This window comes from Pelophylax lessonae (assembly GCF_965119305.1).
Source record: "Pelophylax lessonae genome assembly, chromosome: 8".
NCBI lineage: Eukaryota > Metazoa > Chordata > Amphibia > Anura > Ranidae > Pelophylax > Pelophylax lessonae.
In genome coordinates this window covers 7,970,928-7,998,426 of record NC_138775.1, presented here as the reverse complement: position 1 = coordinate 7,998,426, position 27,499 = coordinate 7,970,928, and the positions used below count along the sequence as shown (strand labels likewise).

Sequence of the window (27,499 nt, the reverse complement as noted above, 5' to 3'; positions counted from 1 at the left end):
GAAAGGCTGGCTTAGATTAATTGCATGAGCAGATGGGTAGTTAGTGATAAATGTTAAACCTTCATGAGCTTGGATTAGGAGCTTGCTTAATTGCCTGGGCTGCTTTGGTAGACTTTTTTTTTTTTTTTAGGCAAATAGAAATTATTATCTGGACCAATCCCCACAGCTTGTTGCTCATACCTTTTTAATCTCTACAAGATGATTCTCCCAGGGACCCCACTGTGGCTCCACCAGACAGTAAAGAGCTGCCACACTACAGCAATCATTTGTTATTCAGAACCTCCACCAAGCACTCCATCACACTATACTATACAATTTCACACTATACTAATGACTTTAGTCTTCGTTTTACAGTAGACTATGTGCCCACCTGTCCGTCAGAGGCGTTATGACCAGTCGGCCCGTGTTCCCCAGGTATTCGTAGCCATACAAGAATTCGGCATTAACAGCTCTCACATACAGATCTTCCCGGTTCCAGTAATACCTGAGAAATATATTCAGTTTTATTTATATAAGATAAGTGAGTGGTGGCCACCATATTAGTAACAGCTACTGTATGTGTGTCATTACCTGAGCTGAGATATCCACTCGAAATCGTTAACGCCGCTAACATTTTCTTCAATCAGACGAGCAGCGACATCCTTAGCGTGGACTTCAATCACGATCAGAGCAGAGAGAATGTTGCGCTGCATGCGAGATAACTTTCCGCGCACCAAAGCCACCAGGTCACTGAGCTATGGGGCAGAAATACGCACATGAGATGTCCAAAAATAAGATGTGTTACAATATGCAAAACTAAGAGGAAGTTATGAAGTTACAGTAGGTGAATTTAGGGTTCCTCTCACTTTTTTTTTTTTCAAAGATTTTAGATTAATTAGAGAAGATCTCCATTGTATGGAGTAGAAAAGGGCTGAAGCCCCATTGTGTCGGTTGGGAAGGTTTGGTCTCCTTTCGTGTTCTGATGCATTTGCAGAATGTTAAGGGGAATTTCCCCACACGAACATTTGCAATAAAAACTGTCAGAGGTTCTCTACATTTTACATCCCACGACTTTAATCTACTATTCCCCAAATCATTACCCAAAGCAGTTGTGACACTTTCACTCACCCCAGATGCACCCCAAAAATACTTTCATCCTGCCTAGATAATAGAAGGCCAAAAGAACAGATGAACTGTTACTTATATAGCACCCTCCTAGGTAGGTGTTAGTGAGAGAGTATCGTTTTTGGCTCTGTCTACTTACTAGAGGGGCTGCAGGCAAATCTATATTGCTTTCTGCCTACCAGAGAGCAGGATCTGTTAGTGAGGTCTGCTCATTGTGCTCAGTATGCGATTCATTGTGTCTAGAGAGTGTTTCACAGTGGTCCAATAGGGAGGCATGTTACACAGTTGGAGGAAACCTGACAAATGGATGCATAGGCTTTGATACAGTCCTGGTGATTGGTAGAGGCAGGTCATCTCATTGCATTCTGGGATACTGTATAAAAGCCAGGAGCACATGTGCTGCTGGGTCTTTGGCTGGAGAGCAGAGTCCCAGAGGGAGGGGGGCGGCTACCTCCTCCTTTGTAGCAGTGGCCCGTGGTTGCAGGAGGTCCTTCTGAGGGCCAGAGGAACAGAGCTGAACCCAGAGGTCCAGGAGAGCTGACTGGAGGGGGAGACACTGGAGACCCTGGAAAAACTGTATAGTGAGTACAGGGGCTGGTGTCAAGGGGCCTGACCTGAGGGTGGACACCCCAGGAGTAGGATAGTCAGTGGACGGGTGTCGGCAGTCAAGAGAGAAGATACTGAGGAGAGTGTCCTAAAGATAACACATAGTTCATCAAGTCGTCTTAGGAAAGAGACTCAAAACTAGATTCACCTCAGTGGCAGGGTGAATCAACAGCCTGGCTGTATCTAAAGATAGAGGTCCTCCAACATTGTGAATAGGTAATTCGGAGTATCCCACTATTCCCTTCTCCAGTCCCTAATTGATAAGAAAACACTAAAACAACCACAAACCCCTGGACTGGTTACTGGAGCGAGCCGAGGAGGAGAAGTGAGAGATTGTGTATATCAAGATTGCTAATGGTAACTCAGGGGGACCCGAAAATGTGAAATCTGGCAGTCCTCAAGGAGGCAGTGCTACACTTAGGCATAACAAAATAGGCTGAGAATACTAGTTGGTTTTTTAACATATACTAACGTCAAGCTTTCCACACAAGCACCCCAAGCAGTTACCATCCAACCCTCCCAACCTGGGGACTGTCCTAACCCTCAACAAAGCTCAACTCAAATACTACTTGACGCCATTCCTCATCTTATATACAAATGATATTCTTTTAAGAAGCGGCTTTATGGCGACACTCGTGATGACCACCTGTTTATTAACTAATGTTTTGATCTGGCTTTGTTATATCACACCTTTTTCTACTTGTACTTGTAAAACCTTGAGTTGATATCCATCTATAATTGTACCTGTACCTTTTCAAATAAAGCTTTTTTGGAAAAAAAAACTTCCAGAGGTTTTAACTGCCCTCCCCCCCCCCTCCCCCATTCTGTGGGAAGTCACCAACACCAACCTGAGCCTCTAGCTGTGGGAAGAGGCGGGTGCTCAGGTCTCCAGCCTCCAGTGCCTCAGACACATCTTTTGTCCAAAATGTCTGACATCCAGCTATGACAACCTGGCCTGGCCAGTTCTTCACCCATTCTGTTCGCAGCGTCTGAGAAGAAAAGGATGTGAATAAATAGTTGATGAATTGACAACTATTGGGTGTCAGGGGAAGGAAACGCTAACTTACCTCTGGATAGGCTTTTATTGCTCGTTGAATGTGTTCCCGCACACTGCCCTTCATGACCTTCTCCACCTCCAATAACCAGTCCTCCACATTTCCGGTGGGATAGATGGGAGTTGACATCTGGACCTCCTCACCCTCCGCGGAGTACATGTGGGTGATCTGCAGATCCGGCTGGAAGAGAAGCTGGAAGGACAAGAAAAGATATCACATGTTTAAAAGTGCTTTAATGCACTTTTCTGCTTCATTTGCTACTGAAACAATGAAACAATGTGGAATACCACAACTGATAGGTAACAATTATCAGAAGTTTCATGTTTTGTTATCATCTGAAAATTTACCACATTTGTCTTATTTCGTCCTTCATACATCAAATGACTCCTCATCTATTCTCCATCTAAGAATTTATAATCCTTTCCAAGGTCTACTGATATGTGATCATGAATACTAGACATGTGCTATTCGTTTCAGTCCGAACATAAATTTGGACGAATGTTTTGGTGATTTGGAGATTCGGATGTATCCAAATCCCTGAATAAAATAGTAACGAATTTAGTTGAAATTCTTTAAAATTGGTTTTGTTTATTCGTTTCCTAACAAATTCCAAATTTTCAGAACAATTAGAATTAATTAAAACAATCGACTGATCCGAATTCTGTATGTAGAATAGCTGCTGGTAAAGCAGTGGGCCGTGAAGCCGGCCGCCGCGTCCTTAACAACTGATGAGTCATCAACTGTCAGCGGGCTACCCTAATGACTACTGAAATGTAAACAATACAGTGTCGGCAATAGAAAATCCCAAAATAAAATGGCGTGGGGTACCTACCCCAATCCATACCAGACCCTTATCCGAGCATGCAGCCCGACAGGTCAGGAAAGGGCGGTGGGACAAGCGAGCGCCCCCCTCCTGAACCATACCAGGTCACATGCCCTCAACGTGGGGGGGTGGGTATTTTGGGGGAGGTGGGCAGTAGCATGTTGTTAATGGGGACAAGGGCCTCATCTTCACAAGCATGGCCTGTGGTTGTGGGGGTCTGCAGACAGGGAGCTTGTCGGAATCTGGAAGGGAAAGGGCCCCCAGATCCCGCCCCCCATGTGAATTAGTATAGCCTACCCATTCACCACAAATGTGTAAAAAGTGAATAACAACAGTAAACAAGTTTTTGACAATTCCTTTATCCCAAAAAAACAAAACAATGCCCCCCATGTAGATCCATCTCACGCCGCCCGCTGCACCGCCGAACGCGAAAAAAAAGAAAAGGGAAAAAACTCCGGCCTTGATGAACGCTTCCCGTGGACTGCCTGCTCCTCTGTCTGACATTTCTTATATAGCTAAGGGGCAAAGTCATCCGGTGACATCAGCGGGTGACCCCGCCCTCTTGTGATGTCACCGACCAGGGCATGCTGGGTTGATGATGTCACAAGGGGATGGGGTCACCAGGTGGCCCCGTCCCTTACCTATATAAAAAATGTCCAACAGAGGAACAGGCAGTCCGTGGGAAGCGTTCTTCGAGCTAGAGGTTTTTTTTTTTTTTTTTTCGGGTTCTGTAGTGCGGCAGGCGGCATGAGATGGATGTACATGGGGGCACATTGTTATTTATTTTAATAAAGGAATTGTCAAAACCTTGTTTGCTGTCTTTATTCACTTTTTACACATTTTTCGTGAATGGGTAGGGCTACATACTATGTACCACCATAGGGTGGGGGGCCGGGATTAAAGGGGGCTTTCTGATTCCGATAAGCCCCCTGTCCGCAGACCCTCACCACCACCAGCCAGGGTTGTGGGGATGAGGCCCTTGTCCCTCATCAACATGGGGATAATGTTCCCCAAAGCACCCACCCCCCAATGTTGAGGGCATGTGGCCTGAGGGGGGCATTTGCTCGTTTCCCCTTCTTTCCTGGCCTGCCGGTGCTGCATGCTCAGATTAGGGCCTGGTATGGACTGGGGGGGACCCCAAGCCGTTTGTTTTTTTTTCTCAGAATTTTCTATTGCCGGAATTGTTTCATTTACATTGCAGCTGTCAGTGGGGAAGTCCGCTGACAGCTGATAAATCATCGATTGTTAAGTACGGCTTCCCGACACACTGCTTAACAACCAACCATTCTTCACACAGAATTCAAATCGGTCTAAAAATATGGAATTTGTTAGAAAATGAGTAAACGAATTGAAGATTAACAAAAACCAAACTAAATTTAACTACCCGTATTTTCCGGCATATAAGATGACTGGGCGTATAAGACGACCCCCCTAATTTTCAAGTTAAAACATAGGTTTTGGGCTATACTCGCCGTATAAGACTACTCCCCCTTCCGAAGCAAGGCAACACCATTGAAAAACATCAGATTTCTCATAGATCTCCAAGGTACCCCAAGTACTGTAATACATGTAATCTCTCATAATATCTCTAAGGTACCCTAAGTATTACCAGTAGATGTAATCTCAAGACGCTGGCTGTGTGGGAATCCTGTACCGGTATACCGTATGTACCATAGCTTCGGATACATACAGTATACCGCGCTGAGCCAATCACAGTGAGCGATGTATTCTATTATTGAATGCAAAGCCTGCTCGGATTGACAGAGTCAGGGAGGCGGGCTGATGTTACTCCGCCAATCCGAGCAGGCTTCGCATTCAATAATAGTATACATCGCTCTCCCTGATTGGCTCAGAGCAGTACACTGTATGTAGCCGAAGCTACGGTACATACGGTATACCGCTACAGGATTCCCACACAGCCAGAGTCTTGAGAGATTACATTTACCGGTAATACTTATAATTAGGTTTCCTTGGAGATATTATACTCGGCGTATAAGACGACCCCCCATTTTTGGGGGATTTTTTTAAGGTTCAAAAGTAGTCTTATACGCCAGAAAATACAGTCATTTCTAAACCACACTAAACAAATTCTGAAACTAAACAAAATTTATAACATAACGAATATATATGAAACAAAACAAATTTTCCGTTCTGCACATGTCTAATGAATACATTGATTCTATCTAGAGAGTGCATTACTACGCTTTATGGTCAAATGTATGTGGAATCCTCTCCATATCATGGAGTTCAGGTGTTTCCAATAAAGAGTGCTTTTAATGCTACCATAAAACCATTGTGCTCTTCATACCTTGAGGTAACAGTTTAGGGAAGGATCTTCTCTGTTCCACCATGACTGTGCCAATGTTTACAAAGCCAGCTCCATGAAGACATGGTGTGACCAGTTTGGTGTGGAGGAACATCGAGTGTCCAGAACAGAGACCTGACCTCAACCCTACAGAACACCTTTGGGATGTATTGGAATGCTAATTGCAAGGTACTCTCAGAAGAATGGATGCTGTATTTGGTGGAAAGGGGGACCACTCCCTAATTATTGACCATGCAGGGGGAGAGAGGAGTAACTCCATATTAATGGCCATGGTTTTAGAATAGGATGATGTATAGGCTTATATGATGTATATGATGGTCTTTAATTAGGGAGTGTTCCCCCTTTGCACCAATTACAACATCTACTCTTCCGAGAAGACCTCGCAATTAGCGTTCCAGTTCATCCCAAAGGTGTTCAGTAGGGTATAGGTATGATGGTCAGGTGCACAAAGCCAGCTCCATAAAGACGTGCTGTGACCAGTTTGGTGTGGAGGAACTCAAGTGTCCTGCACAGAGCCCTGACCTCAACCCTACTGAACACTTTTGGGATGAACTGAAATTCCAATGGTGAGCCAAGTCTTCTAATCCAACATCAGTACCTGAACTCACAAATGGGCACAAATTTCCACAGACATCCTCCAAAATCTTGTGGAACATCTTTACAGAAGATTGGAGGATGGTATAGCCACAAAGGGGGCAACACCCTATTATTGGCCATGGGGGGCAACTCTATGTTAATGGCCATGGGGAGATGAGGAGAGTTAGGGCAACTCCCTATTATTGGCCACCAGGATGTGAAGTGCCACAAGCCAAACATTATGGAAACATAGTTACCTCTGGTAATAGATCACCACACTGGGGGAACGATGTTGATGTGTGAATACAGTAATAAATAATGACCAAAGAGGAGTCAGAAACATAAATTATATTTTCTGACTGGTAGCTGTGGGTACTTTATGCATTCCATAACACCATCTATACCCTTGTATTGATGCCAAAGTCTCACCCGCGCTACGTTCTCAAAACACTTGCGTAAGTGCGGCTGCACAGCGGTGGGGTCCTTTGTCTGTGAGAGTATTTCCAGAAGTTCATCATCAGAGAGGAAATAAAATCTGTAAATATGAAGGTATCACTGTTATCTTCAGATAGATTAGTGTAAAATTGAAGTCTGTGGTATGTGCCGCTCGGTGGTGGGTACCTGGGGAAGGCGCCTCGCTTGGTTTCCAGATATTCGCTGAGCCCTTTCTGTACCAGTTCTAGCAGCTTGTTACATTCCCGCAGGCTCTCCAGAAGACGAGGGTCTGGGCAGAGGGAGATCACCTGCAAACCAAAACTTAGAATACTACTCAAAAACGTAGTCAAAGTTTTCACCAGATCCTGAATTGAGCACAGACACCCATCACACACCGTCCATAATATCAGCAAAATGGCAGTGGAGTTATTATCCCCCAGGCTCCAGGTTGCTTTCAGTCAAGAGCCCCCTGCCGGTTAAATGGAATCATGCTTACACTGCGGCCCTCCAGCTGTTGTGGAACTACATGTCCCATGAAGGATTGCAAGACTGGCAGCCACAAGCATGACTCCCAGAAGCAAAGGCATGTTGGAGAGCTACAGTTTCCCAACCGTTACATAACAGTAAGCATACACACACACATCTATGTTTTACTACTGATATGGGTTCTTAAAGCGGAGTTCCACCCAAAAGTGGAACTTCCACTTTAAGTGCTCCTAACCCCCCCTGACATGCCACATTTGGCATGTCATTTCTTGGGGGGGGGGGGGTACCTAGTTTTGACAGGTACCCGCTCCTATTTTTCCGCTTCGGCCGTCTAGGCAGCTCGAGCGGAAGTTCTCCTCTCCCCCTCCCTCCCTGCAATCTTCTGGGACACGTCACAGGTACCAGAAGATTGCCCGGCCACTAAGGAAGCTCAGCGCGACTCACGCATGCGCAGTGCGCACCTGGCTGTGAAGTCGCAAGCTGTCACAGCCGGGTGCCCACACTTGTGATGCCGGCACCGCAGGGAGAAGAGGGAGAGAACCGAGGCTGCCGCCAGCCGCATTACTGAATCGTAGGACAGGCATGTGTGTGTTTAATAAAAGTCAGCAGCTACACTTTTTGTAGCTGCTGACTTTTAATAAACACAAAACGGCTGGAACTCCGCTTTAAAGCATTTCTGAAGGGTTAGGCTTGGGGGTTTGGGCTAGAGCAATGGTTAGGGGTTAAGGTTAGAAGGGTTAGGGTGTGGTGAATTCATTTACCTTGGACCCCATGGCAGTTGAATGAATCATGCAAAAGTCAGCATACATATGCATCTATAGGCGCTTTTCCACTGCACGGTACGGATCGGTTTGGCGCTTTTCCACTGCATGGTACCGCATGGTACGTGTTAGAACGGTTCAGTGCGGTTTGGTACAGCGACGCTTTTCCACTACATGGTACAGCTCTGTACGGCTCGCTTAAACAGTACCACCTCGGTTGGGGTTCCAAGCGGGCCATACCTTTACCATATCCCACAATCCTTTGCATGCAGCATTGATTGTTTGTCACTACTAGCCACTGATTGGTCAGAGAATTGTTGTAATCCCACCCACTTACTACTTAGTACTACTTAGTGGAAAAGCAAACCGAGCCAAGTAGAGCCTATACAGCGCTGAAAGGTGTCGACTCATACCACGCAGTGGAAAAGCAAACTGAGCCGAGCTGGGCCAAGCAGTGCCGAGTGGAGCCGAGCTGGTACTTGCAGTGGAAAAGTGCCATATGTTTTACTCCTGATGTGGGTTCTTGAAGCGTTTCTGATGGGTTAGGGTTGGGGGTTAGTGTTATAGAAAGGGTTAGAGGGTTAGGGTGTGGGGGAATAATTGTACCTTGGGCCCTGGGTGGCTTTCACTCAAGGGCCCCTGCCAGTTGAATGGAATCATGTGTCAGTATAAGCCCCAATGTTTTTCTTCTGATATGGGCTCTTAAAGCATTTCTGAAGGGTTAGGGTTAGGGTTAGAGAAAGGGTTGGGGGCTAGGGTTAGGGATAAATAAATGGTTAGGGTTAGAGGGTTAGGGCGTGGTGTATTCATTGTACCTTGGGCCCTGAGTTGCTTTTAGTCAAGGGCCCCTGCCAGTTGAATAGAATCATGTGTCAGTATAAACCCCAATGTTTTTCTTCTGATATGGGCTCTTGAAGCATTTCTGTAGGGTTAGGGTTTGGGGTTAGGGTTGGAGAAAGGGTTGGGGGCTAGGGTTAGGGATAAAGAAATGGTGAGGGTTAGGGTGTGGTGTATTCATTGTACCTTGGGCCCTGGGTTGCTTTTAGTCAAGGGCCCCTGCCAGTTGAATGGAGTCAGGTTAAACACACAAAGGTAAAACTTACTCAAAATGGATAGTTACTGAAAATACAACATAGTTTCCCTTAAATACTCACAGTTTATACATAAAAGAAGGGCACAATTGCCACAAGGGTGGGCACCCAGGTTACAAAGTATCATCTGACCTGTTTGTTCTCCTCTGCATTCCGCATGATCTTCCTCCAGGTCCTCTCCATAGTCTGGTAACGTTTGCTCTCCACCGGCAGTTGACGGTTGATGTCCTCGGAGCTAAATATGGGTTCCAGGTAGAGCCAGGAGCGCTGGCAGGCCAGCCACTCTTCCAGAACATCCTGGTGATAGAAAAGTAGAGGAATTTGGATCAAGATATTGTTTCCTGTAAATTCCTTTAGTCTAGTACTAGTGATCTAGGTCTGTGTTTGGTCTGAACTTTACATAAATAATAAAGCTCTTGTTTTCGTGTTCCTCCATATGCCTGTGAGCATCGTTAAAGCCAAAATGACCCAACTTTTACAGAAACAGCTTTTGTTTTTCTGAAATCAATAAATTGTTATGATTATTAAACCTTACTTACTGTAAATTGTTATGATTATTATGTTATGCTATGGGCTCAGCTGCAATTAGCATTTACTAGGGTTCTTCTTTCAGTACCTGTGTCAAGCGAAGTTTGCTCTCCCATGTGCTGATCCGTTCCTCAAAAGGCTTTTTATATGGAGAGAAGGACATGCTCTGGGTCATCACAATATGGTCATCCAGGAGCTGAGAGGCCTCCTCAGGGCTCTTCAGTATGAAGGTTCCCGTCTCTTTATATGGCAAGACAGTGAACAATACCGAGGCCCACTCGCCCTCCATCTTATCCAGAGCCTGTGGGACAGGAAAAAGAAACTGATGAGTGGGTCATTCCAAAAAGTGTACCTGTCATCTATAGATAGCAGAGGCAGCCATGCTGGAAAACTTGCTGTAGATGATTTCCCAGGAAGCTATGTTGGCAAGATCTAAGCCACATTGCATGCCTAATGCCCAACATGTAACCCTTTGATGCCCATTGTATGGCCCTTAAACTCCAGCAGCCAATAGTCAATGGCATGTCCCTGGAAAGATCTACTGTATGTCCCATTACATCCCTAACGCCTAACCTTATGTCCTTGATCTCCAAGGAAACCTATAAAACATCTGAAGTCTTTTGACTATCTACTCTAGCAAGTTCACAGTTTTATGTAGCATTAGATAACCTGAAAATTTGGTGATTTTGAGGACTAATATTAAATTGTCATGGATACAAGAGCAGCTCGAACAATCTTCTCACTGTTGGCAAACCTTATCATACTGATGTCACCAGTTCACCAGGAACAAGATATGAGTAAATAGATTGTACTATATGTCTTTAGGATAACTGCCACCAGTGTGCTTAGGCATACAGGTATTCTTAGTCAAAACTGAACTCATGCAGCCAAACAAGCCTACCAAAAATGAGGAAATCTTGAAAGGCATTGGTTTTCAGAAGCTAGAAGGTATTGTCACCAGTCGGGGGCTATTGTTGGCTGATATATCCTGTGCCTACCCAACCACTGCATAACAAAAATTGCAATGTGCTAGATGCCACCAGTAAGAAGAAAGCAGAAACAAGGAAGACTGCTGACAACTTGGTTCAAGGTAAGCCTGTGGATGTGGTGTATCTGGACTTTGCAAAGGCCTTTGACACCGTTCCCCACAAACGCTTACTGTACAAACTAAGGAAGGTAGGTATGGACCATAAGGTGAGTACCTGGATAGAGAACTGGCTCCAGGGGAGAGTGCAAAGGGTGGTGATTAATGGGGAGTACTCGGATTGGGCGGGTGTGGAAAGTGGGGTCCCCCAAGGTTCTGTCTTGGGACCAATCCTGTTTAATTTAGAGAGAGAAGGGCAACAAAAATAATTAGGGGAATGGAGGACATCAGCTATGAGGAAAGACTACAAGCACTGAACCTATTCTCTCTGGAGAAGAGACGATTGAGGGGGGATATGATATCAATGTACAAATACTGTACTGGCAACCCTAGCATAAGGAACAAACTATTCAGAGAAAGGGAATACAATAAGACACGTGGCCACTCACTAAAACTAGAGGAAAAACGGTTTAACCTTAAAATACGTAAGGGGTTCTTCACTGTCAGAGCAATAAGGATGTGGAATTCTCTTCCACAAGCAGTCGTATCAGTAGGGAGCATCGATAGTTTCAAAATACTATTAGATGGGCACCTTATAGACCACAACATACAGGGGTATACAATGTACAACATACAGGGGTATACAATGTACAACATACAGGGGTATACAATGTACAACATACAGGGGTATACAATGTACAACATACAGGGGTATACAATGTACAACATACAGGGGGTATACAATGTACAACATACAGGGGTATACAATGTACAACATACAGGGGTATACAATGTACAACATACAGGGGTATACAATGTACAACATACAGGGGTATACAATGTACAACATACAGGGGTATACAATGTACGGTTAACAGCAAACACACACACATCATAGGTTGAACTGGATGGACAGATGTCTTTTTTCGACCTCACAAACTATGTAACTATGTAACTGTGATACATTTTTAAAATGGACTTAAAAGCCATGCAGGTTCCATCGGACGGGGCTAATTTGACTGACAGAATTCAATAGAAAGCACTTACTGCCAAATGTGCCAAATTGACCAGGGGGAACTAAGCCTAAGTAAGTTAACAAAGCTGGCAGACAAGGTACTTTACCTGCTCAATAGAAAACTCTTTTCCGGCAATTTCTGCCACTTTAGCAATGGCCTCGATATGATCTTGAAGCTTCATCTCCAGGCAGCGGGTGAAGGTCAGGTTGGCTTTAGGTTTGACATTAATCTGTATCTGCTCTGACAGCATCTCCCAGTGACGGTTCCTCATGCCGGGGTTGCGCAAGCCTTGGATTAATGGGATGTATGGCCTAAACTCTTCAATGCGGCCTTTGATGTCCTGTGCTACTTCCTGGCAGGCTGGGGGTAAAGACACAACAGGCAGATAAATTGTTAAGATAGAAATGTAGAAAACTGTGTTCTCATACCTAGGGATGAGTTGGATAACTTCAGGTAAAAAGACCCTGTTGGCCTCCAGAAAAAAAAGAAACCTATTTTAATTTCCCTGCAAGAGAAGAGCCATTGAAGTCTTCTATTTGGTGGCCTGTGTCTCCTACCTTTCCTTTCATTCAACACATCCGAAATTGTTGGATGCATGTGTCCCCAATGCAATTTGGTTCCATCCTCCAGCTTCTACATCACTGCTGTGTCCTGTAGTATGGTAGGGGTCAGTGGAGTGAACCATAGGCAGGGGACGAAGGCACCCAACACTGCCAACAAAAAAAAAATGTCTTCTGGACTGCAGTGCTGGAATGCAAGGATGGTAGAAGACATGGGCATCCCAAAATGTGAGTATAATGGCTCCTTCCTTGCATTGATCTTCAGTAGGATATGTTTAGAGACTGACAGGTTACTCGAAGATTACTTTTAGGGTTAAGGCTAGGATTAGAATTACCTTTAGGGTTAATTTTTTTGGCAAAAGAGCAGGTCCAGGATAGTTTGAAAGAGTTTCCTTAACTCTCAGCAGCAATTTAAAGCTAATTTCACTTTTACAAACCACCAAACACCATCAAAATGTTACTAACATTTTGTTCATCTCCAGTCACATCCACATATCTCTTCACAAGACGAAGGCTGGGGAGTGGCAGACACTTTTATCACATGCCATAAGCTTACCTGGTATATCACGGAAGTATTTTACACATTTGTGCATGTTTTTATAAGACTCCATCACGTTCTTCTCCAGCTGTTCGGCGTCAATGGCGGTGAGAGGGTCATTCATCCAGCTATCATACCAACGTATCCAGTCCGACACGGTGGTCCAGAGATCCCGGAAGGGCTGGAAGTCTTTCACCAGTTTCAGAAGCTTGTCATACTTGTGTGTAAACAGCAAAGATTGGTGAAAAAAAGTGCATTAGGTGACAATAATCATAAAGAAGGGAGGTTATATCAAAACATTATATGTAACTGGAGTTCTATTTTCTGATTTGGGAACCTTCAGATACATATCTGGGAATGTTATAGGCAGCCATTTGTATTATATGGGGCATGCTTACATTGGTCACAGGCAGGCTAAACAGTCTCTCTCGGTTGTTGTACATTTGCGCCAACTGCTGGGAATCCTTCAGCTGCTTGTGGACTCGTCGAACTTCATTGGCGATCTCATGGGCGCGAGTTATATCGGTGTGAGTGGAGAATCCGGCCACCACCATCTGAGAATAATGAGAGTTGGCACAGTCAGGTGGAGAGGATAGATGGACATTTGGATTATATCACCTACAGATTAATAGCAGATCTGTAACCGACCTGCAGGGAGTCCAGACGCTCCAAGAAATTGTTCTGATCCATGACCTGGATTTTCCGGAAACGCTCCTCATCCTCTAAGTGCTGCTCTCGGACCGTTTCCATGGTGGTCATAATCTTGTGTGGCCAGGCAATGATGGCCCACCTAACAATGGAAGATGGCAAAAGACTCAGAGAAGTCCTAGTGGGTCAGAAATGATTGAAAAGACATTATATGGCCAGAAGGATGTAGACACCTGACCATTACCTGACCTTCATTCCTATATGAGCTTGTTGGACATCCCATTCCAAAACCATGGCAATTAGCATGGAGTTTCCCACCCTTTGCTGCTATAACATACTCCACTCTTTTGGAAGGGTTTCCACAAGATTTTGGAGGGTGTCTGTGGGGAAGACCCGGTTCACACATCAGACCTCACATTGGGCCCCAAAAAAAAAAAAGACCTGGCTCACACATCAGGCCTCACATTGGGCACCAAAAAAAAAAAAAAAAAGACCTGGCTTACTTTGGCATTTCAATCAATCCGAAAGGTGCTTAGTAGAGTTGAGGTCAGGGCTCTGTGCAAGAACATCCAAGTGTACTGATAGGAAGACCTGGTTCACACATCAGACCTCACATTGGGCACCAAAAAAAAAAAAAGACCTGGCTCACACATCAGGCCTCACGTTGGACAACAAAAAAAAGTCCTGGCTCACACATCAGGTCTCACTTTGGGCACCAAAAAAAAAGTCCGGGCTCACACATCAGGTCTCACTTTGGGCACCAAAAAAAAAAAAAAACCTGGCTCACCCATCAGACCTCAGATTGGGCACCGAAAAATAAAGACCTGGCTCACAATTGGCATTTCAATTTATCCGAAAGATGTTTAGTGGGGTCAAGGTTAGGGTTCTGTGCAGGACACTCAAGTTCCTCCACACCAAACTGGTCAAACCATGTCTTGGAGGTGGCTTTGTGCACCTGACCATCATACCTCTATAATTTTTTACATCCCATTACAAAACCATGGCCAATAATATGGAGTTGCTCCCCTCCCATGGTCTTTAAAAAGTGGTCCCCCTTTGCAGCTATAACAGCCTTTACGCTTGCAATTAGCCCAATTCATCCCAAAGATGGTCAATAGGGTTGAGGTCAAGGCTCTTTACAGGACACTTGAGTTCCTCCACACAAAAAAGGTCAAACCATGTCTTCATTGATGTGGCTTTGTACACAGGAGCACAGTTATGGTTGAACAAAAAAGGTCTGTTATCGCAAGGTGGGAGGAGCACAATTGTCCACAATTTCTTTCTATCCTGTAGTATTACCAGAACCCTTTACTGGAAACCCCCTGAACAATGACATTTTTTGGAAGCATCAGTCACTTTAAGCCATTTAAATAGGTTGGATGGTCAGATGTCTACAACCATTGAATCATATTTTATATCTGTATACCAGAAATGGCTGAGCCACTACCATGTTGGAGCCACATGTCTCTTTCACTGCTTGCTGGAACTTGTAGTTCCATTGTGGTTAGAACGGATTATATATTCTTCATCTACAAACTCACTTTGTGCTGAAATCTTCCTGGGACAGGCTAAACAGGAATTCATCGATGACCTCATAATCAGCCGTGACTTTCCCAATTTGCTCCTGTTAAGAATAAAACAGATTCCCCATTAACAGCCTTACTTTATATCAGAACATTTCCACTGGTCGCAACACCAAATTCCATCCAATAATGTAAATTCAGGCCCAGCCTGGCAGAAAGGAAACAACGGCAAAGGCTGAGGAAAAATGTAAAGGCTTGGAAGTTTCATCCTGTAAGTCTTTCAGGGTAAAACATTTCTAAAACGCACTACATTGTGTACCCCCCCAGTGTGCAGTATAGTGTGAGGAAAATGTATTCTGACTCACACTAGGTGTGTGAGTCTGGGAATTGGTTGGTGGTTAATGTAGGTCAGGCTGGAGGGCACTACAAGTCAGGCCTCTGGTATTTTCCCTGGTTCTAGATGAGGCTAGAAGTTTCTAGAAGCTAGTGTATGGAGGCGAATGGGCTGAGATCTGCATATTTATGGGAATCTGGTCAATCCCCAGGCAGGAAGCCTGGCAGGATGGTTGGGTCAGCCCTTAAATATGGTGGAGCCTTGCAAGCAGGGGTGGTTGTTGTCAGGTGGAAGATGGAGTATTGAGAATTTGTTGTGGAGCCTAGGAAGGGACACGGGGGCTGAGGGGCCTCTGCCTCCAGGCTGGAGCTGAGAAAGGAAGGAGGAAAGACAAAGGTAATCTCCACTACCCTACAGTCTCTTCTAAAGGACACCCTGGCTAGCATGGGAGGGCCTAGACAGCAGAGGGCTAATTTTTTCCCCCAATAAAACAACAAAAACAAGCCCACAAACTGTTTACTGTCTACGAGTGAAAATTGGAAACTTGCATGTTGCCTGGCTGTGCAGGAATAGGGGAATCCAAAAATCCAGTGGCCGTCTATGGCAGAGGCGTAACTAGAACCATTAGGGCCCCGGTGCAAGAAACCATGAAGGGTCCCCCGGACCCCTGGCTGGGGGCCCTTTCCTTCAAGCCTGGGGCTCTTTCCCTGGGGTGACTAGGGGAGCACACAGGGGCCCAGAGACAGCAGAACACAAGTGAACTGGATAGGAGGAGTGGCGGGGGCAGCATACAGAGGAACCAATCTTCCCTATGAAACATAGGGAGGCTGCAATCACTGTCCCCTTTCTGTAGGCTTCAGTTGGCAAGATGTTTTGTGCTTTAATTACTTGCGTACCGGGCACTTTTACCCCCTTCCTACCCAGGCGAATTTTCAGCTTTCAGCGCTGTTGCACTTTGAATGACAATTTCGTGGTCATGCAACAATGTACCAAAAAAGTTTTTGTTATTTTTTTAAACAGATAGAGCTTTCTTTTGGTGGTATTTTTTCACCACTGGGGTTTTTTTATTTTTTGCTAAAAAAAAAAAAAAAACTACAAATTTTGAAAAAAAAAAGTTTTGCTTAGTTTCTGTTATAACATGTAGTAAATAAGTAATTTTTTTTCTTCATTGATGTGCGGTGGCCGATATTGCCGATATTTCGGGAAAGTGCTTGTACCGGAGTGATGTCTGCAGCTAGAGGCATCACCCCGGTACCGGCATCCATAGCCGACGGTCGGCTGTCTTGTAATGACAACTGATGCGGCTGAGAAGCCGCTCGGCTGTCATTACAAGAAGCGGGAGGGGACGTCCCCCCCCCGCCTCCTTCCGCGGCCAGCCCGGGTCTCCCGGCCTGCATAGCCGCTGAAGACCCGATCAAAGCCGCATTCAGCTCTGATCGGGTCTCCATGTAAAAACCTGGAAGTAATGTCATGACATCACTTCCGGGCACTCGGCGGTAGATTAAAAAAAATGACAGCATTCAAAACAGCCAAACTTGGCGTTTTGAATGCTTTTAAGTGCAGAGGAGGGGTTTGGAGGGGTTTGGACCCCCAGATCCCTACACAAGAGTACCTGCCAAGTAAAAAAAAGAAAATTTTTTTTTTAAATGTACGAAAATATCGGCCCATATTGGCCGATACCGATACGCGATGACCAAAATATCGGTATCGGCAATGAAAAAACGATATCGGTCGATCCCTGGCTTGGACCAATGTAACTATGTATATAGCATATCATAGCTGATGCCCCTGGAAGGTGGAAATCACCCAAGTAGACACCAATGCTACATTGCTACTACACCGCTCCTACAGTGATCTTTACTTGCTTCTGGGTCCCAGGCTGAGCAGCTGCACTCCTGAACACAGGATATTGGCCACTCAGGATGGGTGCCATTCAGAGAATGTTTTGCATTCCCTGACTGGACAAGGAGAAGAGGCTGAGTTGTGTGTGTGAGGTAAGTACCTTAGATTGTAAGCTCCTTGAGGGCAGAGACTGATATGCCATATGAAAATCACTGCAAAAATTGCAGTTGCTATTTAAATATCTAAAATAAATAAATGGTGATCCAGGCATGAAGGTCCTTGTTTGGGCTCTTCTTTTACAAGGTGACAGCCCTACTTGAGTATTGCCACCCTGTCACATGCACCCCTGGTGGAGAAAGAGTTGTAGGTTTTCCTATGTAAATGGATCTGTCATGCATACTTCAGGTTTGTTCTCCAAGTCCTTTATAATCCAAGACTGTAGTTATCAGTGATACAATGGAGAGCAATTTTTTTTTTTACTATTAGTAAGAAAGATAGGACCTCGGGGAAGGGCACTAATCAAGTGCAAGATGAGCAGGGGAGGGTCTTAACTTTTACCTCCAGAGTTTTTATTTGCTCCGGAACTCCTTTCATCCATTCTCTGAGCTCTGTCAGCTCCTCCACACTGTTCGGCTTTTCATACAAGCTGCGGCTGATGGTTCGGAACTGGTCTGAGATCTGGGGGATGTCCAACCAATAAGAGTAAATCAGAGGATGAAACAGATACTGGATTCTAATACAAAGACCAAAAAACTGTCCATGTTTGACTTACCCCGTCTACCTCCTTGCGAACACTCTTAGCGAGCAGCTCAAGAAGGGCACTGGAAAGAGCTTTGCGTTTACGAGACAAGTTTTGTTTGACTCCTTCGATGCTGATCTGGAAGGGCCCGACTATGATGGAGCTGGGCAGAGCATTGTCCAGACGCTCCTTCTCTAGAAGATGTTCCTCAACTGCCAGCTTTACCTCTGATGCTGAGGGGTTCTTCTCCCGGAACACCCTGCAGGAAATACCAGGATCTGATTATTTATTGATATTGTATGACTTTCCTCCCCTCCCCAGCCTGACTGTCTCTGGCCTGCCCCTTTCATTTATTGGATTTCAGTTCTTTCAATCATAGAGGCTCACCATCACATGTGGATGTTACCTAGGGCCATCAGCCCAGGAACACCCACTTTTTCAGACTGGCATCCACCCATCAAGGCATTTTGTTATTTGCATAGCTCCTCACAAGACTAAGCCCACTGCCAGCAGGACATCCCATAGCTCCTCACAAGACTAAGCCCACTGCCAGCAGGACATCCCATAGCTCCTCACAAGATCAAGCCCACTGCTTGCAACAGGACTGGGTGGCGTACTGAGGCAGGGTGCTGTGATGTTTTCTGAAAGCTATGTACAGCACTGTGCTGGCCCCTCCCTAACATTAACTTCCCCCCAGGATTGGTCAGCCAGGTCCGACATCAGCCAGATTGAGTGACACCATCCAATGTCTGAGGACATTTTTTCTGGGTATCGGTGTTACGGCAGCTCTCAGGGTATGTACTCACCTCATGTACATGTCGATGTCGGTGTTGTTGAGCTCCAGGAATTTCTCATATTGTTTTGCGTACGCCATCAACGGTATCAGAGCTTTGCAAATGGCGTTGCGAATGTTGCTGCGCAGTTCTTCCACAGGAGGCTCGTGGAGACCCACAGACTCCAGCAGTGGGGTTCCGCTAATGAAGAGGTTCTCCAGGACAAACTGCACAGGTACATACAGAACAGAGATTAAAGATTCCCTCCCACTGATACTGACATTGAAATCTTGGATCTTGTAGATACAGAGATGAAGGTCTAACTCTCACCTTCTCCAGTTGCGGCACGCTGTGAGTCGCCAGAATACCTTTATCAAACAACATCATCAGAGTAACCTCAAAATTCTCCACTGGGGTGCTGAAATGGACCCCAGAGGCATCTAGAACCAGATCCAGAAGAAAAATCGGGTTTCTGCGTGGCCTGTGAAAGGGGAAGTTGGGATAAATTCACCAATAAGCCATGACATGAATTTTATGTACCTCTATAGCACAGTAACTATAGACATGTAGATATCTCACTTGTAGGGACTGTTGACAAGGTCTCCCCCCCAGTCCATGCCCTCGGTGCAGGTCAGAACGCTGTAGCAGGCATCCAGGGTGAACTGGGTGAAGTTGACCAGGGAGTCCTGTACTAGGAAGCGAAGGGAGTCTTGCAGGTTGAACTTGATGAGCTCCATAAGTTGTCTCAATTTGGACATGCAATAGACTTCCCAGTTGCGTTCAGTAAGGTCATACCAGCCTTTCCCCACCTCCCGAAGGCTGCCACGCACCGCGTTCTTTAGTGTGCTGATCCAGCTGTCCTTCAGGAACAACTGGACCTGTAGGGCAAAAGAGAGACAATAAATTGTTGGGAGGACAAGGGAGACTCAGGAGAATTATGAGACCCTGGAGAACTTTTGATATTCTGGAGGACTTTGGAGACTTCTGAGAATTTTGGAAACTCTGGAGAACTTTGGAGACCCTGGAGAACTTTGAAGACCCTGGAGAACTTTGAAGACCCTGGAGAACTTTGGAGACCCTGGAGAACTTTAGAAACTCTTGAACTATGGAGACCCTGGAGGACGTTGGAGACCATGCAGAACTTGGGAGACTCTGGAGAACTTTGGAGACCCTGGAGAACCTTGGAGACTCCAGAGAACTCTGGAGACTCCGGAGAACATGTGTCCTACAACCTGTGAAGCTTCACATTTCTCCAAGTCATGGTATGGTATAGTAGTAGTTAGTAGTAGTCAGTCACTGGACTTGTTCTGTAATGGTGAAGATGGTTCATAGATTCTCCAAGCTGCTTGTTGAGTTGCAATGGGTGCTAGGAAGATCCCCCCAGTATTTATATCAATACATGCAGCACTGACTCCCTCATCCAAACACCACAGAATGTGTCCATTACAGATGTTGATTGTCCAAGAACAGGGTGGGATTTGCAAAAGTTGTGGAACTGCCTTGTTCTAGTTATATCATCCTATCCTTGGTGTCAGTCTGCACAGATGTTAATCATATGACTCATATAACTGAATAACGAAAGAGTGAATTGTCAAATTGTGGGGGTAGAGATGCTAAAACAGCAATATATATATGTAAGATAGATGGTGCCACTCTTGTTTGGGGATGGCTATTCCAGATTGACGTAGATAGCATCTTTATTGACTTGCTCACCAGTTGAACTCTCTGTCCAAAATATGCACCTCACTGTCCTCAAATAAATGTCCCTTTTCCCTAAAGTGTAGGAAGACTGCTGAGCATTTACCTTTAAAATCTACCCTTCTATGCTGGCCCATTTCTTTGTTGAGAGGTTGTTTTATCTCCCCAATGTACAGGTTTTGGTTGGTGTCTTGGGGTATGTTCCTGACTTTCATTACAACTGAAGAAAGTGGCCTGCAGAATCTTTGCAACATCTTCAACATTACAGAACAAGTCCAGATGAATGTGAGCAACTACTATTGGCTGGTGTCCTACTGGTTTTCCTTGGAAACTCCAATGGTGTGAGTGAGAATGGTGAAACTCCCACTCCCCCCCCCCCTTCCCGCCATAGTTCCTGACTCTGTTACTGTAGACCTGGGCGTTTTGGTTGTTCCAACCCACCTTAGGGTCTTCCCACTGGAGAACACTCTTGTACATGTCTCCAGTACCTACCAAAGCCTAAGGTTTAGGTGGAATAAGGTTTAAGTGAGTTGACCCTTGGATTTCTTATTTCAAGCACAATGAATGGTCATATAGATGTTACATTCTTAAAAGTGTAATACAAAATGTACAATAGGCCAAAAATATTCTATTTGTTTTGGGAGGAGCTGGGTTTATTGCTGTCTGAAACCACATCAGAGAGACACACTGAGAGGAGGAAATCAAAGAGCAACACAAACCCCATAGATGTTCCAACCCTTTCTTTGCTCTGCTTTATGCTCTACATCAGTGATGGCGAACCTTGGCACCCCCAGATGTTTTGGAACTACATTTCACATGATGCTCAACTACACTGCAGAGTGCATGAGTACCATGGGAAATGTAGTTCCAAAACATCTGGGGTGCCAAGGTTTGCCATCACTGCTCTACATCATCACATCACCACTCCCTTATCTAAACTATGGAGGGGAGGAAATGCGACCTGAAGCCATTTTCCATAGGGAGATATCAGCAGCGCCTGGTCATTCTACACGTCCTTCCATTTTGGATGGTATAGGAAATGGCTAAAACCCCTGTCAATTTTGTTTTGGCCCTCTGTGTCCTATTTGAGAGATTTCCATTCACGTCCTGTCCTGTAGATAAAACAGAAAATAGAAAAATATCTATACACCAAATAAACTCCCCAACTTAGACAGCTGTCACCAGAGTGGGTGTCCCCATAGGAATTTTCCTCTATTCCTGTTCTTGTGACAACTCAAAATTTTAGATTGTCCCATCACTTTCCGGTCTCAGTGACAGGGTTCTCCCCTGTAAGCGCAACACAGACAACAATAAAATCATGAAAAAGAGTCTTCTACATTCCATCAAAACTTTAAACAACTGGCTTTAGATAAACTTGAAGGGGTCTATTTGGATGTTTATTTTAAAAATTGCTATAAAATGCCTGAACATTCACACAGCTGTGGCAAATAATCCCCATAATGTGTCTAATTTGCCTATTGATTAGTAGCTCCATCTATTGGCCATAATCCAGTATTTTTCAGATTGAGATATTGAAAGAGAATACAGCATAATCGCCACTAGATGGCGATGACAATTATAGAAAATACACATATTAGTCAAAAAATGGCGATTATATGCAAACCTTGTATGAATGCTGTACACTCACACAGGACATTTTTTAAAAGCAGACCACTAAAGGTATTTGGGCCACATTTGCCAAAGATTCTGACACACACTTCCAATTTCTCAGCAGGCAGAAACGCACACAAAGATGTGCACTTCCTCCCATTTAGTAGTGTTCTAGAATATAAAATGAAAATAATGAATTAAACAATTAAAACAAATACAATGTAACATTCTGGCCTTGGCAGCTGCCTAGTCTGCCTTCAAAGCTTTCAGAACTTACCTGGGAGAAGGTCTGTGACTGCGTCTGCTCAAATTCCTCCAGCCGCACGCACTTGGTCAGGGTGAAGTGGAAGAGGGACATGGTGGAGACTCTGTTACATTCGGCCCGAACCTTGCAAAGAGAAGTGATAACCTCGGACCTGGTCAGGAGGGTGGTGAAGGTAAAAGCTTTCCGATTCTTGGTGTAAGCGTAATCCGGGATCCAGACAAGACCTGCAGAGATGGGGAGAGGAGAGATTTGCTGGAGGAAAAGTCAGAGCTCAGATCTCTTCATGGACATTGATAATAGCGCCAAAATAATCCGCAGTTCAAATTCCTGGCATCTCTACCAACCAAGGAGCTAAAAATCCAACTGCCTACTTTGTCTACATGGTTACCAACCCTAACTATGGAGACATCTAGTGTCTAATTTAGGGAACTACACCAAACTGTCTACGTTGTATACATGGTTACCAACCCTAACTATGGAAACATCTAGTGTCCAATTTAGGGAACTACACCAAACTGTCTACGTTGTATACAAGTTACCAACCCTAACTATGGAGACATCTAGTGTCCAATTTAGGGAACTACACCAAACTGTCTACGTTGTATACATGTTACCAACCCTAACTATGGAGACATCTAGTGTCCAATTTAGGGAACAACACAAAACTGCCTACTTTGTCTACATGGTTACCAACCCTAACTATGGAGACATCTAGTGACCAAATTAGGGAACTACACCAGGCACCTCTCTGGCCATACTCACTACCCTTAACTTGTACTGCTGAGTAGAATTTGAAAGAATTTTTGAGAGAGCTAAAAATCCAACTGCCTACTTTGTCTACATGGTTACCAACCCTAACTATGGAGACATCTAGTGTCCAATTTAGGGAACTACACTTCAAATTCCAGGCATCTCTACCAACCAAGGAGCTAAAAATCCAATGCCTACTTTGTCTACATGGTTACCAACCCTAACTATGGAGACATCTAGTGTCCAATTTAGGGAACTACACCAAATTGTCTACGTTGTATACATGGTTACCAACCCTAACTATGGAGACATTGAGCACCACAACACACCACAACCACAGCACCACAAGCATGTAGACGTTTGCACACTAGAGATTCAGCTTTAACTTCGGTAGAGGAAAATGTGGTCACTGGCTTAGCTATGCTGTCTGGTAGGGGTGTCTGGATCAAAACACCAGATAAACAAAATTACAAAGGCCTTCAAATGTACCACGCAGAGTTTTGCTGCTGAAAGCTAATGGAATATTTTTGGGTTTGGGAAATCAAACCTACCTGGGGAACCCAACACAAACACGGGGACGGCATACACACTCTATGCAGATAGATGCCACTCACTGACAGAAGAGGGGAGATCTGACACCTGTACCTTTCTCAGGAACCTTTTCCTGCACCTTCTCCGGAAGGGCAACGTAGGAGAATTTCTGAGGCTTCGAAGAGACGAGTTGGTCGAAGATGAGTTTGTTCATGGTGCGTTCATAGTCCAATCTGACCTCCCCTTCCAGGAGTTCCAGCTGATGGCAAAGACTGACCGAACAAAACAACAAGCTTAGAACAGTGAGAAGAAAAGATCATGCTGATTGGTTCCTACAAGCTATTATTTTTTTCACACTGCTTCCTTTCACAAGACCAGTCTTCCTATAACTGATATTTAGGTTACATTAGGATGTCATGGACACCATGTTGGAGAAGGATGCTGGCTGGGAGATCTCACAAACAGACAACCTGATAGGAGAGGCCAGAGATTCCTCCTAGCTCTATCTGCCGCAAATGGCATGACAGTTTAGGATAAATATGTATATACAGTATCTTCCTAGAGTATTTTCTGAGTGACTGACCTCCTACAAGTCTATATATTGAGGTTCCAACTTTGGTTACCTGCTTGTTCTGGGTCAGCTACAAGAAAGTACTGAAGCCAAAAACAGGCAGAGGCAACCAGCAATTTCAAATTGTTCACAGCAGTACAAGTTAAGGGTAGTGAGTATGGGCAGAGAAGTGCCTGGTGTAGTTCCCCAAATTGGTCACTAGATGTCCTCATAGTTAGGGCTGGTAACCATGTAGACAAAGTAGGCAGTTTTGTGTTGTTCCCTAAATTGGTCACTAGATGTCTCCATAGTTAGGGTTGGTAACCATGTAGACAAAGTAGGCAGTTTTGTGTAGTTCCCTAAATTGGACACTAGATGTCTCCATAGTTAGGGTTGGTAACCATGTATACAACGTAGACAGTTTGGTGTAGCTCCCTAAATTGGACTTTAGACGGCTCCATAGTTAGGGTTGAAAACCATGTAGTTAAAGGAGGCAGTTTGGTGTAGTTCCCCAAATTGGATACTAGATGTCTCTATATTTAGGGTTGGGAACCATGTATACAAAGTACATAAAAAACCAGGAAGATCCTGCGCTAAGTAAATGGTGAAAAGGTTGATAATGTGAAGCAGCTGATACACTTGATCTATATAAATCAAAAAACCGTGGAAAACACGCCCCGGACGACGTCACGTATGACGAAACCGGTCGGGCGGTACCTGACACTCAACCACCACGCCCCCTAGACGCCTGGCTTGTATACTACACGTGGGATGCCGAAGATTTTATATGATTCATTGATGCGATTCTTTTTATCTTCTAAATGTAAGTGCAACTTAGAATAAATTTTATTGCTTACACAAAACTGGATAACGCTATGGGTCTCCTTGTCTCTTCCCCATATATCTGATGTATATGTGCTTGGATCTGTGATATACTGGATCTGGAGGAGACAGACTCCCCACCCAGGGTTCTATAGGAAGGAGTTTACAGACAATACATCTCAGCGTGTGTGGCCTGACCATTGATTTGGGGGCTGTAGCTTCTGGTAAGCAGCCTAATTACACATTTGTCACGGTTGTATTCCAGCTGTAACATCTCCTTGGGATTTCAGCTTCCTCTCCACCTACTATCCATTCTGGGACCTGCATATTCATTCTGGAAGTTTTTCTTTGGACTTTTGTTCACTTTATATGCACGTCGGATGACTGTTAATTTATGCACTTATGGTTACACTTTATCATTTCAGTGTTGCACCAATTTATTTGTGATTTATCACTTTTGTGTACAATTTATGATCACAAGTTTTTAAATTAAATTTTTATATTCATTTTTCATGATAGCGCTGCACTATTTGTTTTCCATGTATACAAAGTAGGCAGTTTGGTGTAATTCCCTAAATTAGATACTAGATGTCTCCATAGTTAGGGATGGGGAAACATGCAGACAAATAGACAGTTTGGTGTAGTTCCCTAAATTGGACACTAGATGTCTCCATAGATAGGGCTGAGAACCATGTAGTGAAAGCAGGCAGTTTGGTGTAGTTCCCTAAATTGGAGACTAGATGTCTCTTTAGTTAGGGTTGGGAACCATGTATACAAAGTAGGCACTTTGGTGTAGCTCCCTAAATTGGACACTAGATGTCTCCTTAATTAGAGTTGGGAACCATGTAGTCAAAGTAGGCGGTGTAAGTGCCTAAGTAGCCAATAGAGGTCCCCAGAGTGGTGAGTGTAGATAGTAAGGAACTGTCAGCCTTTCCCCTGGCAGATGTGGGGCATCTTGGGTAGAGGGCTCTGTATAAAATAGTCTGACTACCATTGGTCTTTTGGTCATTGGCTGCAAAAACCAGCTGCTGACAAGACCTGTGCAGATAATCACATTGGAATAATACTATTAAAGGTTCAATAAACTTCTAGTTCATATATATTGTGTTAAATCTCAATCTCTGGCAAAAGCTGTGCTCTTGGACCCCTGAAACATGTTGGCTAGTGGATATTTTGATTGTCCACTCAACCTTTACTTTAATAAAGTTGTGTCTGGGGGGGAGGAAAAAGAAGTGCAGGACTATTAATCCCATAGTCCTGCACCTCTCTCGCCTTGCTTCCACCCCAAGGGGAAGTTCTAGAATATAGGTCTCCAGAGATTACCCCTTTGAGAGATGCAGGGCTATGGCGCTATTGACATCCATTTATGGTATGGGATGTAGGACTCATTTGGGATGTAGGACTTGTATAGAATGTAGGACTCTGGCAAACCCTTATGACGTATGAGCTCCTCCTTGGCTCGGCTCATCTCTGTTCTCTATCAGTTTGTAGTAAAGGACTGTCCCATCACCATATGGGATGGATGAAGCCTGTAAATATATGACCAACCGTGTTTAAGTAAAGGGTTGGAAGCCATTTGTTGTGTAGACCCTTCTTTCTCCTAACCTCTTAGAAAATCTTCTGGAAACCAAACATGTGCTGAAAGGGGTGCTGTCGTTGTCTACTGCTGTAAGGCATGAGGAAGGCATGGGACAGGCTACTGGTGGTGCTGGTTAGGCCAGCCTGGGGGACCTCCCATCCTGAGGAAGGTACAGTATGGGATAGACTACTGGTGGTGCTGGTTAGGCCAGGCTGGGGGACCTCCCATCCTGAGCAAGGAATGGGATAGATTACTGGTGGTGCTGGTTAGACCAGGCTGGGGGGTCTACAAGTCTGAGAAAGGTATGGGATAGACTACCAGTGGTGCTGGTTAGGCTAGGCTGGGGGTCTCCCATCCTGAGGAAGGTATCGGATGGACTACTGGTGGTGGTTAAACCAGGCTGGGGGTCTCCAATCCTGAGAAAGGTATGAGATAGACTACTGGTAGTGCTGGTTAGACCAGACTGAGAGCCTTCATGCCTGAGGAAGGTGTGAGATAGACTACTGATGGTGCTGGTTAAGGCAGACTCAAGGGCCTCCAAGCCTGAGAAAGGTATGGGATGGACTACTGGTGATGCTGGTTAGGCCAGGCTGGGGGCCTCCCATCCCAAGGAAGGTATGGGATAGACTACTGGTGGTGCTGGTTAGGCTAGGATGGTAGGCCTCCCATCCTAAGGAAGGTATGACATAGCATACTAGTTGTGTTGGTTAGGCCAGGCTGGGAGGCCTCTCATGCTGAGGAAGATATGAAACAGACTACTGGTGGTGCTGGTTAGACCAGGCTGGGGGGCCACTCATCCCGATGAAGGTGTGGGATAGACTAGTGGTGGTGCTGGTTAGGACAGA

General features: G+C 44.8%; 1 protein-coding gene across 1 annotated transcript in view; it reads right to left on the bottom strand.

The window, feature by feature from the left end:
• The window catches only part of DNAH1 (dynein axonemal heavy chain 1), a 140,775-nt gene that overhangs the window by 104,210 nt on the left and 9,066 nt on the right, over window positions 1-27,499 (bottom strand). The window contains exons 9-28 of the mRNA XM_082265290.1: window positions 23,818-23,975; window positions 22,435-22,646; window positions 19,428-19,726; window positions 19,179-19,329; window positions 18,882-19,075; window positions 18,109-18,334; window positions 17,895-18,014; window positions 15,179-15,261; window positions 13,638-13,779; window positions 13,388-13,543; window positions 13,008-13,206; window positions 11,998-12,251; window positions 9,880-10,092; window positions 9,396-9,560; window positions 7,112-7,233; window positions 6,920-7,025; window positions 2,778-2,957; window positions 2,559-2,699; window positions 571-734; window positions 371-484 (exon numbers count right to left, since the gene is read on the bottom strand). Of these exons, the coding sequence (XP_082121416.1) occupies window positions 371-484; window positions 571-734; window positions 2,559-2,699; window positions 2,778-2,957; window positions 6,920-7,025; window positions 7,112-7,233; window positions 9,396-9,560; window positions 9,880-10,092; window positions 11,998-12,251; window positions 13,008-13,206; window positions 13,388-13,543; window positions 13,638-13,779; window positions 15,179-15,261; window positions 17,895-18,014; window positions 18,109-18,334; window positions 18,882-19,075; window positions 19,179-19,329; window positions 19,428-19,726; window positions 22,435-22,646; window positions 23,818-23,975 (3,399 nt within the window). The remainder of the gene's footprint in view (window positions 1-370; window positions 485-570; window positions 735-2,558; window positions 2,700-2,777; window positions 2,958-6,919; window positions 7,026-7,111; window positions 7,234-9,395; window positions 9,561-9,879; window positions 10,093-11,997; window positions 12,252-13,007; window positions 13,207-13,387; window positions 13,544-13,637; window positions 13,780-15,178; window positions 15,262-17,894; window positions 18,015-18,108; window positions 18,335-18,881; window positions 19,076-19,178; window positions 19,330-19,427; window positions 19,727-22,434; window positions 22,647-23,817; window positions 23,976-27,499) is intronic.